Source organism: Panthera tigris, chromosome D1 (genome assembly GCF_018350195.1).
Source record: "Panthera tigris isolate Pti1 chromosome D1, P.tigris_Pti1_mat1.1, whole genome shotgun sequence".
NCBI lineage: Eukaryota > Metazoa > Chordata > Mammalia > Carnivora > Felidae > Panthera > Panthera tigris.
In genome coordinates this window covers 103,555,794-103,580,833 of record NC_056669.1, presented here as the reverse complement: position 1 = coordinate 103,580,833, position 25,040 = coordinate 103,555,794, and the positions used below count along the sequence as shown (strand labels likewise).

The following is a 25,040-nucleotide window of genomic DNA, read 5'->3' as shown; positions in this document are numbered from 1 at the left end:
AAGCAAAATAGCCTACATAGAAAACATTAGTATAGTGTTCCTCCTCAACTTCCAACTACCTCGTGGAATCATTTGGGTGAACTTCGCTCACCAAAGAAGGACTGTCTCTATTCTCAGTTGTTCTCACTGTAGTAAAAGAGCACTGGAGATGGGTTTAAGAACTTGTTCAAGGGCCAAAGGGTTTAGGAGATACTCAAAGCTGAGCAATCCTCAGATCCTAAGCCACAACTGGGGAATATCCTCAGAGTCAATGAGTGGGGTGATTCCCAAAAGGTAGCTAGGGGTCTGACTTGTCTAGGGGGTCTGGTGACTGAGGAATGGCCCCCTCACCACCAAGAATGATGTTTGATCAACTCAACACCCCTAAAACAAATAATACAGTGAAGAAATGGGCAGAAGAGACAAATAGACACCTTTCTAAAGAAGACATCCAGATGGCTAACAGACACATGAAAAGATGCTCATCTTCAGGGAAATACAACTCAAAACCACAATGAAATACCACCTCACACCTGTCAGAATGGCTAAAATGAACATATCAGGAAACAACAGATGTTGGTGAGGAAGTGGAGAAAGGGGAACCCTTTTGCACTGTTGGTGGGAATGCAAACCGGTGCAGCCACTCTGGAAAACAGTATGGAGGTTCCTCAAAAAAATTAAAAATAGAACTACCCTATGATCCAGCAATTACATTACTAGGTATTTATCCAAAGGATACAAAAATGCTGATTTGAAGGGGCACACGCTCCCCAGTGTTTATAGCAGTGCTATCAACAATAGCCAAATTATGGGAAGAGCCCAAATGTCCATCAACTAATGAATGGATAAAGAAAATGTGATATATATATATATATACTTGTATATATATATATATATATATATATATATACACACATATATATGACATATATATATGACATATATATGATATATATATGTCATATATATCATATATATGATATATATATGTCATATATATATGTATACAAATATATATACACATATTCAAATACTACTCAGCAATCAAAGAGAATGAAATCTTGCCATTTGCAACAACGTGGATGGAACTAGAGTGTATTATGCTAAACAAAATAAGTCAGGCAGAGAAAGACAAATATCATATGATTTCACTCATGTGGAATTTAAGAAACAACGGATGAACATAGGGGAAGGGAAGGAAAAATAAGATAAAAACAGAGAGGGAGGCAAACCATAAGAAAATCTTAAATACAGAGAACAAACTGAGGGTTGTTGAAAGTTAGGTGGGTAGAGGGATGGGCTAGATTGGTGATGGACATTAAGGAGGGCACCTGTGATGAGCACTGGGTGTTATGTGTAAGTGACGAATCACCAGGTTCTACTCCTGAAACCAACACTACACTGTATATTAAATAACTTGAATTTAAATAAATACATTTTTTAAAAAGTTTCCAAATTAAGAAAAAAAAAAAGAATTTTGTGTAATCAATGTCCAGGACAGTCTTAAAGATCCGCATGCTGCTGACTGAAGGATCAAGTGGTCTCACTGAATTAGCACTGGCAGGTGCCTGGTGGGAGCATAGCTGCTTCTCAAGTGTCAGATGCCCATGTGGAAGCTGGAGGGAGCAGCCTAGTCAGAAGGAGCCCAGATCTCTATCTTTCAGGCCCCAAGGAAGAGTAAAGGTCTAATTTCCATGCCAGTTGATGAGAGAGGGGACCCTAGGAGACACCAGTGAGGGGGGCATTGAGGAGAAGATCCAGGTTTAGGAGCCTCATATAAGCCACAGTGAATCCCTGCCCAGACCAGGGGCTTTGCATAAAACCTTGTGAGCAAGAACCCCTAGTCCTGCAACAGAAGGGATAGTGTTGTCTGAAGAATGCTATGGGTGGAAGATGAAGCACTTTATGTGGGGACTTTATCCCAGGAATAAGAGAAAGGGCAGGAAGGTCTACTGCACAAAGCCAAGTCCATAGCAGTCTCTGCATAGAAACCACGCCCATTGGAAACCAGCCCTGTCTTCATGGGCAGTGGGGACGCTGAGATGCAGGAAGGCATACCAGCTGCTGGCCTTGTCTGGAACAAGATCCTGGGTCTTAGACATGAACCTCTAATGTGGGGAAAAAAGTAGCAGAAGAAGGAGCTTCTGGCCTGGGTAGGGCCCATAAGTGAGTGACTACAGGCCTTTGGTCCAGCCTATTACATCAGCAGACACATGTTCAATCGATATTCAGGACTAATTGGAAGATGCATAGGCACCCACTTCTATTTCTAATCAGGATATGAATTTGGCAAGATGTAGTGCTAGCAAAGGGGTCACATGAAAACACAATCATTTTGATTATAGAGCCTGTATTTCTTCTACTCTTCCAACGTAGTAGCCCCAAATCAAAAGATCACATTGAATGAAATAGAATGAAAAATAGTGATATTTTAAAAGGTCTCCCCATAAATAGTGATCCTGAACTATGAAAAATATTGATATTCAAAAGGTCTCCCCATAAATAAAGAGTGATCCTGAACTATGAAAAGTATTGATATTTAAAAGTCCTCCCCATAAATAAAGAGTGATCCTGCACTCTCTACAAGTCGGAGGGTTCTGTATTGTATATAAACATTAGAATTCCTTAGTGTCTACTGCTTTTCTTCTTTGGAGAAGACTGAAAAAGTATTTTAGGGTCAAAAGCTGTTTCTGAAGGAAATAGACCCTATGCTGTTCTAGTCAGATTATTCTGTTGACAACTCATAGGAAATAAAGTCCAAAGCTAGTAGAGAAATAAGAACCAACAGAGCAGTGATCATTAACTCACACTGCTAGAACACTGCTTTGCTCTGGCTGGATTCCTTGGGACCAGAGTTTCCAGATAAAATTCAAAAGTCCCAGTTAAATTTTAATTTCAGGAAAACAACAATTTAAAAAAATATATAACTATGTTCCATATGATATTTGATTATTTAAATAAAGTCTCAAGTATTGCATGGAATATAATTATAACAATAATAATGTTACCAGAAATCCAAGTTTAACTGGGCATCCTGTATTCTGATCTGCTAAATATCCTACACCTTACTTAGGGCACAGATTCCACTCGATTCCCTTGGATTATTCCTATTGCCAGACATGTTGTAGGCTCTATGCTACCACTCTGCCTCTCAGCCCACCATGGTATTAGACTTCTGGTTTGTAAGTGGCTATGGGGCTCCTCAGGAAAGAGCAAAAGAGTTGGCAGCAAGCCCCAAGTGAAGCATATCTACAGGGATCCCACCCTGATGGATCTGCCCCAACTTATTGGCCAAGTAGACCTTCTGAGCATCTTCCAGTGGCTTCTTGGTAAGTCATTCTCTGAGTAAGCCATCAAGTTACTCTTGCCTCCTCAGAGTCAGCCTGCAGATTTTTACTGGGTAGTTTGGGGGCCTTTTAATGGGCTATTTGGGGAACTCCCTGCAAGCTGTGATCAAGAGCTTACCTGGGTCCCTCCCTAGATGGGCTGTGATTGAACTACTCAAGTGTAAGATGTTGGGTGCCTCAGTCCAAATGTCTTTAGATCTGTACTGCTCTCCCCCCACTTCGTGTTTCCATCTCCTTTCCATCTTTCCACTAAAATCCCTATTGGCCTTCTCAATACTTTTTCTTTTAGGAGTGTGTATTTCATAGAACAATTTTAATTCTTTTTTTTTTTTTAGTTTATTTGTTTATTTTGAGAGAGAGAGAGAGAGAGAGAGAGAGAGAGAGAGAGAAAATCCCAAGCAGGCTCCACAGTGTCAGCACAGAGTCCGAGGTGGGGCTCGAACTCACTAGCTGTGAGATCATGACCAGAGCCAAAACCAAGAACCAGACACTTAACCAACTCAGCCACCCAGGCACTCTGAACAATTTTCATTTTCTAATAAAACAATAAATTCCAGTCAAAAAGTCTAACTGATATACATTAAATGTATCTCCATGCAGTTGGGTTCATATGGGATGGAGGTATTGTGCCTTGTAGTCAGGCTAGCATATTTTCTATGTCAGGTTCATTGAACTGTAATTTATATACAGTAAATTTCCTCCTTTTTCAGGTGTATAGTCTTCTACATTTAGCTAACATTCATAGAAGCGTAAACACTACTGTAATCAAGCTAAAACAGCTACACATCTACTAATTCTTGGCATGTTGAACTTTCTTCTTTTTATCTACAATTGATCTGGAACTCAATCATGTCACTAAAACCTACTTCTCAAGAAAAAGAAGCCTTACTCTCACCTGTCCCTTGGCACTTCCCAAGGAAAGCAGGAATACATTTGCAAAAGGGAAATTGGCAGGTTTTAAGCATATGAGCTAATCAATACTAACTCTTTGATAAGTTGTAATTATGCTAAGTCCAGCTTTGCCTGGGGCCGAACTGAAAAACAAAGTACCTATTATTATATTGGCTTTGTAAATGTTCTGAAGCAGAGAATGAACATATACACAAAACCTTACATTGCTATGGAGACTCAGGGCAGGCTACCTGCTACAAATTTACAAGAGGAACATTTAACAACAGAGACATTCTTGTGATTTTATTTCCATTTTTTGATTTCCAAAAAGGATTGGCAATTATTTAAGGGACACCTTAACCAAAAGAGTTATTTTGAGACTGTGCGATCTTTGCATGTTCGACTTTTCAACCCACCAGCTCTTGTGATATATTGCCCAACTTGAGAAACCCACAGTAGATTTTATACACATTCGCCTGCCTGAATGATGGTGAAAGCATCTGTACATAGGGTGAGGTCATAAAAGAGATACAGACTGAAATGTTGGGCTCCTGATGCCTGGGTGGGGGAGGGTCTTAAGACTCACAGTGGAGTTCACCTGAGTGAGAAATAAACTTTTGCTCATTTCAGCCAGTGACATTTGAGGTCAGATTCTGGTAGCAGAACCTAATCAATACTATCTGGTGCAGCGGAGAAACAAGCTTATACTGTTTTGTACAACTGGCAGTGTAAGACCTTAAATTTGAGTTCATTGACTCCTAGATTCGAACTGTTCAACAACAGTCAAGTTGCTCTCAACTATTATTCAAGAATAGTCTGGGGTTGATGATTTTCCTTAAATAACTTAAAAAAAAAAAAAGAAGCACACAAGATTACATAAGCAAACAACAACAACAACAACAAAAATCCATAAGGCAGTGGTGGGGGCAGGGTGGAACAAAGGACTTGTTCCTATATTTTTATTCTAGAAATACAGACTTGATTTAATAAGCTCTTATATATCTTGCGCACAATGAAAGAAGAAAATTAAATGGAATTTAATGGAATTCGGTTAAGAAAAGAGATCCCACAATCATATTCTATCCGTTGCTTTATTTTCTCAAATGGCATTCAAGGTGGTCTTCAACTAATCCAGTTAATGGTTACCTTGACATCTCAGCAAATGGGAAAAATGTCCTTCCGATCTTCAGTCTTCCCAATATTAGTATATATTATTACTATCTGTACAATTGCCTGAGCAAGACATCTAGTTGTCATGCTTCATTATGATTTATTTCCAAACCTACTTTAAATCCATTTGGAAATTCTTTTTTCTATTTCCAAAACACATAGAAAATTAGTCCATATATTTTCCATTTCTACTGCCACAAAGGCATGATAACATCATCACTTGCCTTAATTACTTATAAAATTCTTATAATGCCTCTAAGCTACTGCTCTTATCCATTGTTCATAGGGTAATAAGATTGATTTTTAATAATTTGTTTTGAGAGAGGGCAAGTGGGGGAGGGGCAGAAAGAGGGGGACCGGATCTGAAGCGAGCTTTGTACTGATGGCAGAGAGCTCAATGTGGGAGAGCCCAATGTGGGGCTCGAGCTCATCAACCATGAAAGCATGACCCGAAACAAGTCGGTTGCTCAACCAACTCAGCCACTGAGGTACCCCTGATTTTCAAATATAAATCAGATTACATCACTTCCCTGCTTACAATGCCTGCAGTGACTTATCACTTTACTAAGATAAACACAAAACAAAACAAACAAACAACAACAACAACAACAAACAGTACATGTTCCTACTGGTAGCCCAGACAGATTCCCCATGATAATATATTTCTGTGGACATGGGTATCTGTTTCTTATTTTGGTAAATGACTGAATAATAAAATCATTAAAGACAGTGCACAAAGCACAGTATAATTCTCACAATTAATGGATATTTTATTTACTTTTTGTAGAAGTGAAGCTGGGATGTATATAATTGTTAACAAAGCCTTAAGGGTAGCAGATTTATATATGATTTGATTTATATCTGACTTGTTTTACTCTTAAATATCTAATGTTCCCTGTTTTATTTGGCAGGAAGAGAGAGAATCTGAAATGAGTTCTAATAGAACCACATGAAATGGATGGTTTTATATGTCAAAATTACTTTCAAAAGTTTTTAAATAATACAGATACTACATATAAAATAGAAACAACCAGAGGTGCCTGGGTGGCTCAGTAGGTTAAGCACCTGACTTTTGATTTCGGCTTAGGTCATGATCTCATAGTTCGTGAGTTTGAGCCCCACATTGGGCTTTGTACTGACAGCCCAGAGCCTGCTTGGGATTCTCTCTCCTCTGTCCTGACCCCACTTGCTCGCTCTCTCTCTCTCCCTCTCTCAAAATAAATAAACTTAAAAATACAATACAATACAAGCCATTCAATTCATGATCATTAAAGATGATGGGAGAGTTTGTGAAGGGCAGACTGGAACTGAATTTGTTCTGGCCTCATCGTTAAATGTTTGTGTGAATTGAAGAAAGATGCCTTCCCCTTTCTGACACTGCCTGGGGAATCAAGTGGCAGGACTGGAGGCCCTTCTAAAATCCAGCCACATCATCACCTTCATCTTGTAGCACAAAAATACTTTAAAAACTTGTTGCCTCACACCCAATAATTTCTTTTGCCCCAAGCAATTATTCATCCTCCTCTATATCCTCCTAAATCTGTTAGTATAAAATATTCTTATTTCCAGATGAGGAAAGGGCCCTCTCTGTTCATAGGTATGAACTCTTTTAGTTTTACTGAGGGCTGTGTAAACACTTTAGTGGTTTTCTAGAGAACTAAAGGTCATCAATTTAAAATGATTTGAGTGGGCATTGAGGCGGGCACTTGTTGGTATGAGCATTGGGTGTTGTATGTAAGCTAATGTGACAATAAATTACATTAAATAAATAATAAAATAAAATAAAACTATTTGAGGCAGCACGGGGTAGTGGCTAATGGCAGAAAGACCGAGATCCAGATCACCTACTTTTTGTTTTTATTGTTTTTTTTATTTTTCTAATTTTATATTTTATTTTTTCCAGCCTTTTTGAGGTATAATTAGCCACTAAAAAGATGTGTATATTTAAAGTATCCAATGTGATGTTTTGAAATACATATATATTATGAAATAGCTTGACAATCAGGCTAATTTTAATATTAAATCCATCAACACACATAGTTACTTTTTTTTGTGAGGAGAATACTTTTTTTTAATTTATTTATTTTGAGAGAGAGAGCAAGCAGGGGAGGGGCAGAGAGAGAAAGAGAGGGAGAGAGAGAATCCCAAGCAGGCCCCCCACTGTCAGCACAGAGCCCAACGTGGGGCTCAAATGCACGAACCGTGAGATCATGACCTGGGCCAAAAGCAAGAGTTGAACGCTTAACTGACTAACTCATTCAGGCACCCCTGTGATGAGAATTCTTAATATCTAGTCTCTTAGATGATTTCAAGTACACCATACATATTTACTACGGTCACCATGCTGTATATTGTTTCCAGAACTTATTCATCTTACAACTGAAAATTCATATGCTTTGACCAACATCTTCCACTTCTTCCCCACTGTTTCTCTGTTTCTATGAGTTACATTATTTTAGATTTCACATGTGAGTGAAATCATGCAATACTTGTCTTTCTTTGTCTGACATTCTCACCATAATGCCCTTCAGGTTCATCCATGTTGTCACAAATGGCAAGATTTTCTTCTTTTCATGGCTGACTAATATCTATATTCATAATATATGCATAATATGTCATGTATAACACACACATTTTTATCCAGTTATCCCTCGATGGATGTTTAGCTTGTTTACATATCTTGGCTGTTGTGAATAGTGTTGCAGTGGACATGGGGGTGCAGATATGTCTTTGAGATGCTGATTTCACTTCCTTTGGATATATGCCCAGACATGGGAGTGCAGGATCATGTGGGAGACCCATTTCTAATTTTTTTGAGGAAGCTCCATATTGTTTTCCATAGCAGCTGTGCCAATGTAACACTTCCAGCAGCAGTGCATAAGGGTTTCTTTTTCTCCACACTCTAGCTAACACTTGTTATTTTTTGATTTTTTGATAATAGCCTAGCAGATGTGAGGTGATATCTCGGGGTCTGGAGTTGCATTTCCCTTATGATCAGTGATGTTGTGCACCTTCCCACATACCTGTTAGCCCTTTGTATGTCTTATTTTGAGGAATGTCTGTTCAGGTCCTTTGCCCAATTTTTAATCTGGTTGTTTTCTTGCTATTGAGTTGTAGGAGTTCCTTATATATTTTGGATAGTAATCCCTTGTTAGATGTATGCTTTGCAAATATTTTCTCCCATTCCATAGGTTGCCTTTTATTTTGTTTCTTTTGCTGTGCAGAAACTTTTTAGTTTGAGGTAATCTACTTGTTCTTGCTTTTGTTGCCTGTGCATTTGGTGTTGTATCCAATTCATTGCCAAGACCAATGTCATGAAGCTTTCCTCCTATGTTTTCTTCTAGGAGTTTTACAGCCTCAAGTTTTTAATGTCTTTAATCCATTTTGTGTTAGTTTTTGGCTGTAAGGTAAGAATCCAATTTTGGTGTGTGTGTGTGTGTGTGCAAATCTAGTTTTCCAAAAGCCATTTATTGAAGGGACTATACTCTCCCCATTGTGTATTTTTGGCAATGTAGGAGTGCCACCATCACTACTCCATCTTTGTTCTTCCATCTTGTTCATGCCTGAGCAATGACCTTCACTGGGGCTATGTGTTCCACATGGAGAGAAGGTTAATGTGTGCCCAGACTGGAATGCAAGAAGGCTTGTTTTGATGGTCCCTAAAGTGACATCCAGAAGGCTCCACTTTAGGTAACTAGTAGACAGGACTGGTATACAGAAAGTCTCACTTTAGGTAACTATCCTGTCACCTCACCACTTTGTCCCTCTTTCCATAAAAGCTGGGTCTGGCCTGGGCAGAGAATAGCAGCAGAGAACGGGGGTGGAGAATAGCTGTGTACTATCTGGATAACCACCTGCCTGCCCCCATCCTCCCTGTCGGTAAGTAACCCTGACTAAAACTCTATGTAAATAGCATAGACTGGCTTCCTTCATTTTTTGGTCTTGAAGTGCTCTCACAGGCTGGAGGATACTTTACTGACCCTCCTCCACCTTCTAATAAGCATCTTCATTGAAGATTAGTTGATTATATAGGTGAGGGTTTATATCTGGGCTCTCTATACCATTCCATTGTTCTATAATATGTTTTTATGCCAGTACCATACTGTTTTGATTATTATAGCTTTGTGATGTAATTCAAAATTAGGAAGTGTGATGCCTCCAGCTTTGCTCTTAAGATTTCTTAAACTATTCAGCCTTTTTAGTTCAGCCATATGAATTTTAGGATTTTTTTTAACTTCTTGAAAAATGTCATTGGAATTTTGATAGGGATTACGTTGAATCTGTAGATCCTTTTTGGGAGTTCGGATATCTTGACAGAATTCTTCTAGCTCATTGACTCAGGATATTATTTTGTGTTTTCTCCAATTCTTTTCATCAAGGTTTTATACTTTTCAGTGTGCAGATCTTTTACCTCCTTGGTTAAATGTATTCATACGTGTTTTGTTAATTTTGATATTATAAATGGGATTTTTTAGATTTTTTTTTCATACAGTTCCTTGTTTGTGTGTAGAAATGCAACTGGTTTCTGCATGTTGATTTTTTTTTTATCCTGCAATTCTACTGAATTTGCTTATTACTCTAGCAGTTTTTCAGTGGAGTCTTTTTTGGTTTTATATATATGAGATTAGGTCATCTGCAAACAAATAATTTGACTTCTTCCTTTCCAATTCAGATGCCTTTTCTTTTTCTTGCCTAACTTTTCTGGCTAGGATTTCCAATATTAGGAATAGAAGTGGTGATGTTTGACAAAATTCAACATCTTTTCATGATTAAAACTGTCAACTGACTAGGTACAGAAGGATTTCCCCTTCACATAAAGCCTGTATCAGACAAGCCCATAATGAACACAATACCCAATTGTGAGAAGCTGAAAGCTTTTTCTCTAAGACTAGGAAAAGATCACCAATTTTAAGAGAAGCTGGCAAATGATTTAACCTATGTTTCTTTTCTCCTCTGTAAAATTGGTACAATCGTCATACATAACTTTGGGGTTATTAGGATTAAATGTGCTGTTAGTATGTGCTAGTAACATTGTCTGACACGTGTTAAGCCTCACTGAAGTATTACCTTTAAGCTTCATATGAACTGTCAAAGGTAGATGCCCACTGTGACAATCTTTAAATTCTTGGACAAGTAACCATAAGCAGCATTTTATTGTAAATGATGTAATAGCAGCACTTCAGGTTTTTTTAATTGAAATATCTTAGTGAAAAATACCTTGGCAAAATCAGATCCCAGACTCACGTAACATTCAAATACACATTTAATAAGCAATTGAATGGCACAGCTCCATCCTCATAAACGATATAAGAAATATCCCAAAAGTCAGAAGAGACTTTTTTGTGCGTTGCATGGTAAAATTGCCTCCTTGGGGGAAAGAAGGGGTCACAGGTAGCTGTTGATAAATGGTTATAAGAGGATGATACTGTGATAGGATGATCCAACCTTTCACCACCTCAATCAGTCAATTATTTCAAGTGTGGAAAAGTCACATCAGGGAGAGAACAGAAAATGTGACATCAAATTTCAGTTAAGAAAGTGGTTATTGAAATCCTAGAATATGAATCTAATTTCCTTCTGCAATAATTACTCAAATATGATATACATAGAATTATTTTTAGGAATTGACTTTACTAGTTAGGAATTATTTTTAGGAACTGACTCTACTAATTAGTAAAGCCCACACAAGTTAAAGTATCTTCACACAAAAGGACTTTGTCTTTCCTGAGAATATGTTAAATTTTAGATTCTGCACAAATTTACTCTCTGGCACATTTAGATACCTATCTCTATTCTTTATTTTTACTAAAAAAATATTTAAAAATTTTTAATGTTTATTTACTTTTGAGAGAGAGCATGCACACACCAGTGGGGGAGGGTCAGAGAGAGGGGGACAGAGGATCCGAAGCAGGCTCCACTCCATCAATAGCAGAGAGCCTGATGTAGGACTGGAACTCACAGACTGGGAGATCATGACCTGAGCTGAAGTCAGATTCTTAACCAATGGAGCTACCCAGGCGCCCCTACTAAAAAAAAAAATATTTAGAACATATTTCTCGAAGGTTCATATCAATTGGGTCAAATTATTGTCATTGAAGACATATTGTTCTACCATATAGAATAGAAAATAAAATTTTTGTGAGACAGAGATACAGAGAGAGAGCAAGCGAGGGAGCATGTATGGGGTGGGGCAGAAGGAGGGGCAGAGAGAATCTTAAGCAGGCTACATACCCAATGAGGAGCCCAATATAGGGCTCAGCCCCATGAATGTGAGATAATGACCTGAGCCGAAAACAAGAGTCATATGCTTAGACGATTGAGCCACCCAGGTGGCCCTAAAAAATAAAATTCAAATGGCTAATATAAATTACCTATTAACATTAAATTAATCAGCTATACCCCTAATGAATAAAAAAATGAAAAATATACTTTCACTGAATTAGGACCTTTACTGAATTAGGGATGTTTAGGGGTAAGATATCCAAGAAAAGATTTATACTAACTTTTTTTTAATACAAAAAAACAGTTTTTCGAACAAAATTCATGATGCCAACTCCAAGTCTCCATTTCTCCTTAAGGAGGGAACCCGTCTGACTTGAACTTAGTAATCCTAGCTCTTCAGGTGTTGTCTCAAAGTCAGCAATAAAGGGACTGGGGTCCAATTTCATTTCATTATCTGCAGAAACTGGTGTGAGCCATACTGATTTCCTAAAAAACAAAACAAAAAAACAGAGGCAGATAATATTGGCATACTTGGTACCAGGTCATTCTGAGTCTACAGGTGGGGACAAAGTTATTTTTTTACCACTGTTTAACACAGTGGCCATTTCAGTATAATGATTTAGGGGTGTGGCACAGGCCTAGACCTTCTGCATAACTGATGATTTGTAATGCTTCAGTAAAGTACCAAAGTGCCCAGTGGAATGGATTTAGAAGTGGATTCCTAAGAACAGTAAGTAAAAGCTGTCAAAAGCTTAATCTGACCCCATGCAGTGGTAGTAAAGGATGTGTGTGTGTGTGTGTGTGTGCGCGTGTGTGTGTGTGTGTGTGTGCAGCAGTAACATTTATGCACCAGTAACCTAATCATATATCTGTTGGCCTTGTTTTCATTTTTTTTCTAAGGAAGATAAGCTGCAAACAACGTCAAAATTACTATCGAAGTAGAAATGCTGTAGTCATCATAATTAATCTGGTGGCCTACGGAGAGGCAATAGCTCCAGGGCGTTATTTCAGAGTGTTTTATATTACTGGAAGCATCGGCTAATATATAGGAATGAAAATGTGTGTGTGTGTGTGTGTGTCTGTGTGTGTGTGTGTGTGTGTGTGTCTGTGTGTCTGTGTGTCTACAGAATCCAGTGTTAGTGTCAGCTACTCCCCAGAGTATTGCTAAATTCCTCAGCCGTCGATTTGCCTTATGAAAGTAAGTTAAAAGAAGATCAAAGTATTTAACAATAAGAATGTACGTAATGTACACTTAAAAATGGTTACAAATTTTCTATGCTAATTTGGATGTAAATTTTAAAAAATAAAATAAAAAAAATGGTTACAAATTTTATCTTATGTATATTTTACCACAATAAAAAATACCAATTCTCGGGCACCTGGGTGGCAGTCGGTTAAGCACCAGACTTCAGCTCAGGTCATGATCTCATTGTTCGTGGGTTCGAACCCTGCATTGGACTCTGTGCTGACAATTCAGAGCCTGGATCTTGTTTCGGATTCTGTGTCTCCCTCTATCTCTGACCCTCCCTGACTTGCACTCTGTCTGTCTCTCAAAAACAAACAAAAAATGAAACATCAAAAAATTAAAAAAAAAATTCCCCCCCAACAAAAAGGATTCTGATAACGTTATAAGATACTATACACTTGCTCTGAGCTCTACCTTCTTTTTTTATGTCAACTATTTCCATATATCAAACAAGGATGAAATCTTTTCCAAGATTTGTAACTCGTAAAATTCAATGTGAATATTACAATGACATGGTAAAGTGTTTCAGTATTCACCATTCCACTTGGTCTCAAAGTTTATGTGAGGTCCCTTTGGGATTCAGCATCTCAGTTCCACAAAACTGCAAGCAAAGTGCATCTAATGATTAGGCTGATAAACCTTTCCTTTCATGCATTTCCATGAGTTAGTATTAAAATGAAGGACTAGTTTTCTCTTTTTAGTCATTCACTGTATTCACATGGAATTAAACCTTGAGATGTATTAGGGAATTATAAAGGAGAAGACATTAAAAAACAGCATCAGGTTTGATTCTTCCACTTATTAAGGCAACTGGGTATCTAATGATTCTGCTTTGCAGTTCAGTTACCGTAAAATAACCTAGTTACACTAGATTGCATATGTTTTGATTCTAAAATAAATATTACATTAATAAATAAAAATACTCCATATTATTATAAATGTCAATTTCATGTTTGTTTGGAAATACGCTTACGGGTGAGTCAAATCTAAAGTCTATGCTTTGCAGAAGCATCTGATTAGGTAAAGGTAAGATGGATGCTTTCCAAAGGAGTCTGGTCTATTGGACTGACCTAGAGGCAGAACATTCCAAAGGGATTTTCTGGCTCTCACAATGCACAATCCTAGGGTTAAAGAACATCTCTGTTTGAAAAAGGAGGGTATCCTCCGAAACAACCTAGAGGAGCACAATATTTAAGCAGAAGGTACTTCTCGTAACAGGGGAGGCATACATACGTTTGTATTCTAGTTTAACATTTATGCCTAGGGGCGCCTGGGTGGCTCAGTCGGTTGAGCGTCAGACTTCAGCTCAGGCGTCTCAGGTCATGATCTCACAGCTCGTGGGTTCGAGCCCCGCGTTGGGCTCTGTGCTGATGGCTCAGAGCCTGGAGCCTGCTTCGGATTCGGTGTCTCCTTCTCTCTCTGCCCCTCCCCCAACATGTGCTCTGTCTCTCTCTGTAGTGAAAATACTTCTTCAGTGAAAATACTGCCTCAGGGCAGTTCAAATGATCCAATGAATAGGATAAACCTTCCCAGGATTTGTGACTTTTCCCCTTTGGAGCATCGAATGAAACTTAAAACTGTCTGCTAAGCTTTGGTGAAATACAAGAGGAGCTGAAGGACAATTTAAAGTCGGTTACCTAACCAGTCAGGAAACCTGTGCTCTTGGGTCCCGTGCACATGGATGGCCCAATGTTCAGTGAATGATAAGGAAGGGACCATGTTGTCATCTGCCCATAAATAACGATAACTAGAAGCAAAATGTAATCCTTAAAACAAACAAACAAAAAAAGACAATAATTTTAGAGCCAGGTATAAAGATCTAAAAAACTACTTCAAAGTTATTTTTAGGGGCACCTGGGTAGTTTGGTTGGTTAAGCATCCCACTTCGGTTTAGGTCACGACCTCACGGTTCATAGGTTCGAGCTCCACATTGGGCTCTGTGATGACAGCTCAGAGCCTGGAGCCTGCTACAGATTCTGTGTCTCCCTCTCTCATTGCCCCTCCCCTGCCTGCACTTTATCTCTCAAAAATAAATAAATGTTAAAAAAATTTTTTTTAAGAAGTTATTTTTATAAATAGTACTGTACTCACCTTTGTCCTGATCCCACGGTCATGTACAGGGTATATAAAACCATATGCAGAGGTCTGAATCTGAGTCACAGGGCAACCTGATCCCAGGCGCAATTCATCAGCAAATATATACAGGTCGCTGTTGTGCCCACATGGGCTAACCAAGATCATCACCCAGTCCATTGAACAACTTACTGTCACTACAGAAAGAATCATATAAGAAAGTGTCAGATGTGTATTTACATCCAGGAAGAGCCCAAAGAATATTCAGCTCTGCCCTTCGTGGTAAATAAAAGGTATTTCTTTCTCCGGCAAAGGTAATCAAGGCTTACAGAATAACATATAAAGGGTTTTCACATTACTGGTTTTTCCAAAATATCTGCATATTATCCTCAAATAACTAGGCTTCATTTATCTCACAGGGAAGAAGATCAACACATAAGAAAATCATAATCTTCTAGTCCCCTGCCTCCTCTAAAAGAGATTATATTCTAAAGAGGGTGATGTATCTGGGACCACACAGAAGGTACAGAAGTAAATTGCAATGCATTCGAATAGGAGAGATGTATTCCCAGTAATGCTCTTTGGAGAGGGAGAAGGGGAAAGGGTGGGAGAGTAGAATCCTGATCTGGAACAGTCCCTACCAAAGACAGAGCTACAGAGGAAAGACTCTGAAGAGAGAAAATCCGCTGCCTGGGATGGCAGTTCTGTGAAGGTTTCCATGTAAAACCTATTCTTATCCTTTACATTGAAATCTTCAGTCAGTCAGGAATCATCACTATTTCTAATGGACTCATTTATCCCGTGGAAGAAGTAAAGACGGACAGTAACCAGAGCTTCTCAGAGCGGTGATCAGAGCTGAACTGCATGGATCCTACTAATGTTCAGAAAGAAAACACAGATTTATTGGCTTTAAAGAGTCATGATTAGTGGTAGGGGGGAAAAACTAATGAAACAGGTTACAAAACTTCCAAAGTGGAGAACAAAAGAGAATGGAGAAAAACAAATTGAAACAATTTAGAAGAAGGCAAAAAAGCCTTAGGGGAAGAGACAAAACATCAAAGCAAACAAAAAAAAAAAAAAAAGGACAAAAATTAAGCCATAGGGGGATCCTGGCTCAGTCGGTTAAGTGTCTAACTCTTGCTTTTGACTCAGGTCATGATCTCACAGTTGTGAGTTCGAGCCCTACATTGGGCTCTGCACTGACAGTGCGCAGCCTGCTTGGGATTCTCTGTCTCCCTTTCTCTCTGCCCCTCCCATGTGCTCTTTCACTCTCTCTAAATAAAGAAAATAAACTAAAAAAATAAATAAATAAATAAGCAATAAGATGATTGCAATAAATGAACTGCAAGTATATGTCAACAATAATAATAAATGTAAATGAACAAAATACTTCAGGCCAAATGACCAACAGCCAAATGAAGAAATTATAATGTATTTATATAATCAACTTCTAGGTAACATGGCAAATATAATTATAAAGTATCAATCTGAAAATAGTTATGAGAAAGAAGCAAGTCACAACACAAACCTTATATATCTAACGATACAAAGTTGAAATGACAGATAACCATTTTTTATGAAAGATTTTTTTCCAAACAGAGACTATTCTTCGGTAGCCAGTACCTGCCCCACACTTAAGGCATAAGACTCATAACCCAAAACATGACCCCACATCTCATCTGATACAGCCTCCTCATGTTTTGCAAAAGTGGAAGTAACCGGGTTTAAATCTTATCTTCCTATTTCGACGCTAATATAAGTTGCTCTAACACAACCTGTCATCCAAGCTAGGATAAGTACTTTGAACTTGGATTTCATTTCGTAATTATCTTTATATTCACAGCTGCACAGAACCCAGGGAATGTTGAATATACATAGTTTGAATTGTAGTGCTTGTTGATAGTACCACCTGCACGCGGAACTTCCAGATGAGCAGAAATTACAGAACCTCCCCCTTACTGTTTAACAAAGGGAAGGGGTGGGAGAGAGTGAAAGTCTGACTGGCCATCCAACCTATAGGAAGGTAACCTTCTTACAGCTGGCTGGATAGGGCTTGAATTCTATAGCTACCCAATTATTAGATTTTGAAAAAACTGGTTAAAACTGCAATGCAATTTATTCACGAGTCAGTGAAGGCCACCGAATGGGAAGATTCACAGTCAGGATGAACAGAAGTTCTGGCAGTTTGGCGGAGTGTACTCAGAGCCTCAGTCCAGTTAGTGGACTGGGCTGGACTGGTTCAAGTGAATGTACACAGAAGGTGGCAATTCTAGCCAGTAACTGGAAAGTTAAGCTACAGTGGTTTGGGATGACATGTAAGACAAATTTCCCATATTCCCGAGGTCTCCTGGGAGCTATAGGTGTTCTAAACAGAGCCACAACCAAAGCACTTACATGCTTTGGAGCCTAACAGAACCCGGAAGTAAATAAAGTAGTGACCTCTTATTCCAGAAATAAGTAGTTCAGTCACTGCTGAAGTCTGATCAATGCCTCCTGTCCCCCACCAGCATCTCTCTAAAGGCAGAAGAAAAATAAAAAAAATTGGGGCACCTGGGTGGCTCAGTCGGTTAAGTGTCCAACTTCAGCTCAGGTCTGATCTCACAGATCATGGGTTCAAGCCCCGCATTGGGCTCTGTGCTGACAGCTCAGAGCCTGGAGCCTGCTTCGGATTCTGTGACTCCCTCTCTCTCTCTCTCTCTCTCTCTCTCTCTCTGTCCCTCTCCTGCTCATGCTCTATCTCCCTCTGTCTCTCAAAAAATAAATAAACGTTAAAGAAAAAAATGTTTAAATAAAGTAAAGCAACAATAGGAGTATGCTCACTAATACTCAGGTGTGATAAGTGGCTATTGTCTCCTGCAGCAAGGACATAAAGTGATGAGTAAATTGATAAGGGCCTTATCGAAAGCCTTGCTTAAAGGCTGCCTTTGGAAGGCATATGTGAGCAGATCTGTGGTCAGGAAAATTGTTAGGAAGATTTTCCTTCCTAAAGCAATTAGGATCACCTGTCATGGGTGTTTTCCATTATTTATGCCGATCTCAATAATATACCACACGCCACATATGATAATGGCAGTCTGCACATCATCTAAAAATTAAATTACCTGTGCCGTGAAGCACAAAGCATACACCTGATTGCCTTTGACCCTGTACTCTTCACGGATGTGCTGAGTAAACTGCCCCTCTATGGTAGCTGTAGAAATATTAAGAGCTGGAGGATGATCTTCCCACAGCAAAAGCTCATTAAATTACCTCCCAGATGACTCTTGCATCAATCTAGGAATTGACAACAGGTAGTCGTTGGAAGAAATAGTCAAACAAACGACTTTAAAAATGACCATCTGGGGGTGCCTGGGTGGCTCAGTCGGTTAAGCCTCCGACTTCAGCTCAGGTCACGATCTCACGGTCCGTGAGTTCGAGCCCCGCGTCGGGCTCTGGGCTGATGTCTCAGAGCCTGGAGCCTGCTTCTGATTCTGTGTCTCCCTCTCTCTCTGTCCCTCCCCCGTTCATGCTCTGTGTCTCTCTGTCTCAAAAAACAAATAAACGTTAAAAAAAAATAAAAAAAAAAATGACCATCTGCCATCAATATTTATTACTTCTCACTTCATACTTCTCACAAATAAGTCTACCATGACTCTGAGCAAGCCAGTGCTGTGTCAAGAGGCTAATTGTCTATTTATTATCTTCTTTCCTAAAGCACTGGCGCTTTCCCATTCCCCTTCCCATTACAAAGTAATAATAGAAAGTCGGATCACACAATGAAGAGAATGGCTAGAGGTTCAAACTTTGACGAGGAAAGCTCCCCCAAACAGTAATAGGGAGCAGTAGACCTTGGAATACATTCAGGATTTTCTTAAACACTTTGGAGGACCTAAGTCTTCCCAAGGTGAAAAAATATTCATATGTAATGAGCAAGAGATTCCAACACTTCGTAAGCCAGTAAGTTCTGGCTCTTTACAGATAAACCATCAAGGAAGTAAGAAAATTCAGGGAGATGGTTTGCGGGGAAAGTGGCATTGGAGAAAGCAGGTGTTCTACATTAGTGACTGTCACCTCCAAATCGCTCCATGGGTTGGAAATATTATCCTACGGTCACCTAGATAAGAGTATCAGAAGGATCCTTCCTAGAGGAAAAAAGATTGCGACAGTTTAAAGATGGATTCAACAGGATAAGTGGATATGAACATACAGGGAGTCAGGCTTCTGTTGCCACTTATTTTTCTCATACTAATCTTAGTCTGACATTATGAAGTCGTGCCTCTAGTATCTGAGAAATCTGAGGGAAAGCCCGAGGAACACATGTAGCTGCCACACAAATTGGCTGAAGTAGCTAGAATCTTCCTTGCACCTGAGCATCATAGATCCCAGCCAGGCCTCAATGCCCTGCTTCCTCACCCCAGATGACCCCAACGCCCTGTGCTCCCCACTCCAGGTGCCCCCAATGCCATGTGCCCCTCTATCCTAGATGGCCCCAATGCCCTGCATCCCCTTACCCCAGAGGGCCCTGACATCCTGAGTCCCCCACTCCAGATGGCCTCAGGATATTGACTCAAGTCTCCTCGGCCCGAAAGCATTTCCCTTCCAGCTGCTTGTAAGATCTGAACTCTTTGGGAGGAGAGTTCCTGCATGGAAAGCGACCATAACTCCTCCAAGAAAGTGTTCTTTAGAACTGGCCTCTACCATAGATGCTCTCAGTGCAAGGCCAAATCAAGGCGGCAAGAAGCGACCAGACTCCTAAAGCCATAGAGACCTTCATCTGGACAGACCCCCAGCCACGACTTCTCAGGAAACAGGAAGTGGTGCGGCCTTATGTGATTTTATGCGGCATCCCACACTCAGCTGTCTTCATTTTCCTACTGATTTAGATAGGGCACGCAGCACCCTCTCAATGTCAACCACCTAAAAGCTGCAACTCTCCAGATTTCCCAAACACTGACTCTCCGAAAGGCATATCACACAAAAAGTGCTATTTGATAACAGACGGTGTCTGCATGAGGCCTGTTGAGACCATCTGGGAGGCTAGCATGGCACATGACATTTCCAGTACATGCTAAATAGTAGGCAATTATTGGCACCAGCTGATTTTTGGGTGTCCAGCTAATATGTGGAACAGCCTAAGTCATATACGTTTGAAATCAAAAGATGATTATTTCTTCTTTTCTCTGACTTTGGCTGGAAGAATCAGCAGCAGGGATAATAAAGTGACTTGCCCAGAAACAAACATCCCCAGGAGGAGACAGGGACCTATAGAAAGCCATCTTTCATGGCATCAAGGAAATCTAAAAATCCGTCTTTATTGATATGTCCATAAATTAATGTTTTAGTTAGTTTAGCCAGGTCAAGCCTTAAAAGTATTTACTTATAACACAGGAGAATAATGTTTTTTTCATGCTGAGATTTCTTAGAAAAGAAACATTTATATTCATGTATTTTGTCCCCTTGTGCCATATATATAATTTTATGTATAATAAGTATATATATTCATTCCAGTACTCAGAAGTTCCAGCTAAGCATTTTTAAAATAATTTTTCCATCCTGTTTTTGTTTTGTTTTTTTAGAGTTTATTTATTTAGAGAGAGAGAGAGAGAACGAGGGAGGGGCAGAGAGAGAGGGAGAGAGAGAATCCCAAGCAGGCACCACACAGTCAGCACAAGCCTGATGTGGGGCTTGAACTCCCAAACGATGAGATCACGACCTGAGCTGAAGTCAGATGTTTAACCGACTGAGCCACCCATGCACCCCAAAGTTCCAGCTAAGCATTTTTTTTAATGTTTATTTATTTTTGAGACAGAGAGAGACAGAGCACGAACGGGGGAGGGTCAGAGAGAGAGGGAGACACAGAATCTGAAACAGGCTCCAGGCTCTGAGCTGTCAGCACAGAGCCCAACGCGGGGCTCGAACTCACGGACCGTGAGATCATGACCTGAGCCGAAGTCGGAGGCTTAACCGACTGAGCCACCCATGCACCCCAAAGTTCCAGCTAAGCATTTTTTTAATGTTTATTTATTTTTGAGACAGAGAGAGACGGAGCATGAACAGGGGAGGGTCAGAGAGAGAGGGAGACAGAATCGGAAGCAGGCTCCAGGCTCTGAGCCATCAGCACAGAGCCCGACATGGGGTTCGAACCCATGAGCTGTGAGATCATGACCTGAGCCGAAGTCAGATGCTTAACCGACTAAGCCACCCAGGCACCCCATATGTTTATCTTTTAAATCATTCCAGTAGAAGCATCTAGTATTGTTCTAGAAGGCATCAGAGTCTACTGCTTAAGAGCTTCTACTGCTTAAGAGAGTTTCTCTGCTCTCAATTTACACAAGTTTGGGAAAATTAGTTAAACAAGCTAAGGCTCAGATTCATACTCTGTAAAAAGGAGGTAATAATACTATTTCCCTTGTAAGTTTATTGTGACTATTAAAAGGGATAACAAATGTAAGCAGTCTAGCCAAAGCTAATAGCATACAAAAAAAAAAAATATATATATATATATGTGTGTATATATATATATATATATATATATATAAACAAGGTACATAGTGTACAAAAGTACATATATTTTCCTCAAACCTGAGTGCAGTGAATTCAGGTTTTATATACTTTTCCAAGGAAGCCTTCCAGGCCAGGAAAGAGGCAGATGATATATTCAAAGTACTAAGTGAAAAAACTGTAGGTGTTCAGCATTTGTGACTCTCAAAGGACTTCTTAAATTCTTATCCTCAATTATTATTTTTAAAGATGCTGGATTCAATACAGTGTTTCAATACTATATATTTCTGAATCTGTTTCATAAACGATATTTTTCTAAGCATATGCATTCATACATGGGGCAACAGTTTGGGAATCTTTTTTTTTTAAGACTTTAGGATTGCTTATGAATTGTGAGAATTTTCATCTGTGCACACTTAGAAAAACTTGCTTGTCATATATGCTACCCCAATAGCTTTTTACTTGTAAACGTGAGATGACTTCTAAGTCCTCTAATTGTCTCTTTAGACTTTCTGTCTCTTGAAAGCATCTGCTAACATTTTACTAAAGAAGTATTCATTGAAACCTCAAAAAACAAGAATTATTTATTTAATCTTCACTTTCAAATATACTGGCCTAAAATGGAAGTTTTCCATTTAGATAGTCAGGATTCATTATGCAGAGAAAATGTGTACTTCAGGTTTTCTAGAAAAATTCAGACTCCAAGTATTTCATCAAAATGATAGTAGGAACTATCTAAAAATTTCAGAAATGTTAAATCCAAATTACGTGTTTTATACTGCATCCAGAAACTGAATGTCATCTTTTGTCAGCATATGAGATTGTTGCCAAATTATGAGCAATTTTGTTTTAAAGAAGATCTGAAGGTCGATGATTCTGAAAAACTAAACTCACGAATAAATTAGAGCCCCAGATTTGCTATAAATTTATATCTTCTTCATTTGCCAATTACATGTTCCATTTACTATTTTCAACTAAACTTGCCCATCTTAGATTTCATGGTAGCCTGGGACCAAACACTTATAAATTCTCAAAGGTCTAACACCAGAATAGACAAGAAAAAACAAAGACAAAAAAATCAGTGTCTGATTAGCAAATAGTTCCAACTAATTATCTTTTTAAAAAGAAAACATCAGGTAGTTGATAATCAAATAACAAATTTATTTATTCAAATAAATTTTAAAACCACCTAGAACCAAAGCCTATTTTATTGATTCCGTTTTGACTCAAATAGGGGAAATCAGTCTTCTGATTTCCAGACTGTAATCAGCAGGCAAATCTCTTATCTCCCAAACCAGGACTCTCTTGACTGCACAAGACAATTCACCAATACTCATTTTTCATTTGATTTTCTTAGCATCCATAAATGTAATAGCTGGATTTAATGCATGAATACATCAAGTTAATGTTTGAGACTTAATTTGTACTCAGCAAATGTGATTTCTCTTACTCAGGAAGGCACTTTGTTTTTAAAAGTTGTGTAAGGAATTACAAATCAAACCCACAGCATGCAATCTCCAAATAACCTAAAAACAACACTTTAATAATCTAACACATTTCTAGCAGTGGTATCTAAGAAATGATCTATGGTCAGGGGAACATGAATATGCACAAAAACAGCACCCCATAGTGGGTAGCCTGTGCAGAAGACCAAGAAAAATGGGCAGAAGGGACGAAATATGCTTTGTAAGGAACTATAAAAACACCCAGAGCCAGAATTGTTGCTCCATTCAGGATCTGGACGGCCTGTAAGAAGGAAAAAAGAAAAAAAAAAAAAACATAATGGTCATGTACTAGTGTCCATGGAGAAGAGACCATTTGAATTTTCTTCAGAAAGGAGATATCAGTGCTGGAAATGATGACAATGTCAAGCTTAACTGAGACAGTGCATGTGTGTGGGGGAAGGCGGGGCGGGGGGGGGTGCGGGTAGACAGAGAGAGAGGGAGGAAATGAGAGAATCCCAAGCAGGCTCCACACTCAACGCAGAGCCCCACGAGTGGCTAAATCTCATGGATCATGATCTGAGTCGAAATCAAGAGTCAGATGCTTAACAGACTGAGCCACCCAGGCATCCCAATAATGTGTGTCTTAATGAAAATATATTTCAGTTTTTGTCAGTATGGGCAGTAGGAATGCAAGATAGGATTTTTTCCTCTTTACTTACTGTATTTGAGGTTCTAGAAACCTCCAGACTTATTGAGGGTGATCATCTAATGTACAGGCCAATTTGAGGTTTCCCAGTTGTCCTCTGTATTGTCTTCTTATGGCTATATATTGCTATTTGCTTTATTCTGAGTACAATAAAGACTGATGCATTGGTTTTATTATCTCTCTTTAATCTTCTATCATACACTAAAATCTTACCCTCAGCTTTCTTTTTCAGTTTAAATTCTATTATTTTTTCCTTTTTAAAAAGTAAGGCAAACTTGGGGTGCCTAGTGGCTCAGTCAGTTGAGCGTCCAACTTCGGCTCAGGTCACGGTTTCACGGTTTGTGGGTTGGAGCCCCGCGTCGGGGTCTCTGCTCTCAGCAGAGAGCCCACTTCAGTTCCTCTGCCCCCCTCTCTCTGTCCCTCCCCTGCTCACGCACTCTCACTCTCAAAAATAGATAAACATTTAAAAAAAATAAGGCAAACTTTACAGACAATAAATTCCACTCTTTTTATATTACAGTTCCGTAAGTCTTGATAAATGTATACAGTCAGGTCACCACCACAACAATCAAGACATTGAACATTTCCATTACCCCAAAATGTTCTCATATACCTCTTTGCAGTCAGCTGATCTCCGAGACCCAGCCTCAGGCGACCACATATCTGTTTTCAGTCCCTATAATATTGTCCTCTCCAAAATGTCATTTAGGGGCACTTGGGTGGCTCAGTCGGTTGAGTGTCCAATTTCAGCTCAGGTCATGATCTTGTGGGTTTGTGGGTTTGAGCCCTGTACCAGGCTTTGTGCTGACAGCTCAGAGTCTGGACCCTGCTCCAGATTCTGTGTCTCCCTCTCTCTCTGCCCCTCCTCCACTCATGCTCTGTCCCTCTCTCAAATAAATAAACATTAAAAAAATTTTTTTAATCATTTAAATGGACTCATACAGTACACAGCCTTTGTGCCTGCTATATTTCTTTTAGCCTAACGCTTTTGAGATTCATTCGAGTTGTTAGTGGTAAGGGTACTTTTTTCCTCATTATAGCTGAGTAGTATTTCATTGTGTGGCTGTCCCACTAGTTGTTTAATTATTTATGAATTGATAGAGATTGAGGCTGTTTCCAGTTTGGGGCTATTATAAACAAAGCTACTATAAATATTTGTGTATATGTCCTTGTATAGACATATATAATAATTTTTCTTGGATAAATACTCAGAATTGGAATTTCTGGGTTGTATGGAAAATCTATGTTTCATTTTTTAAGAGGTTGCAAATCTCTTTTCCAAAACGATTGTGTCACTTTGAAATCTCACCAGAAATTTAGATTTTTAATTGCTCACCCATACTTGGTGTTATGGGTCATTTTAATTTTTGCTCTCCTAGTAGGTGTGGCTCTCATTGTCCTTTAAATGTGCATTTTGCTAGTAATTAGTGACATTGCACAACTTTTTGTGTGCTTCCTTGCCATCTCTCTGTTCAAACATT

General features: G+C 39.1%; 2 protein-coding genes across 6 annotated transcripts in view; both read right to left on the bottom strand.

Moving 5' to 3' along the window:
* MS4A3 (membrane spanning 4-domains A3) overlaps positions 1-11,973 on the bottom strand; it is a 29,648-nt gene extending 17,675 nt beyond the window's left edge. Inside the window, exon 1 of the mRNA XM_042957784.1 lies at positions 11,891-11,973. The gene's annotated coding sequence lies outside the window, so the exon portion shown is untranslated. The remainder of the gene's footprint in view (positions 1-11,890) is intronic.
* The window catches only part of OOSP2 (oocyte secreted protein 2), a 61,065-nt gene that overhangs the window by 8,817 nt on the left and 27,208 nt on the right, over positions 1-25,040 (bottom strand). The window contains exons 1-4 of one of the 5 annotated variants that reach the window (XM_042957785.1): positions 19,606-19,669; positions 14,947-15,125; positions 13,926-14,029; positions 11,891-12,095 (exon numbers count right to left, since the gene is read on the bottom strand). In XM_042957785.1, the coding sequence (XP_042813719.1) occupies positions 11,897-12,095; positions 13,926-14,029; positions 14,947-15,125; positions 19,606-19,669 (546 nt within the window). In that variant the 3' untranslated portion in view covers positions 11,891-11,896. Of the gene's footprint in view, positions 1-11,731; positions 12,096-13,925; positions 14,030-14,492; positions 14,622-14,946; positions 15,126-19,605; positions 19,670-25,040 lie in introns of those variants that run through there. The other 4 variants (XM_007092134.2, XR_006208110.1, XR_006208109.1 and 1 more) reach the window with 4 other exon arrangements.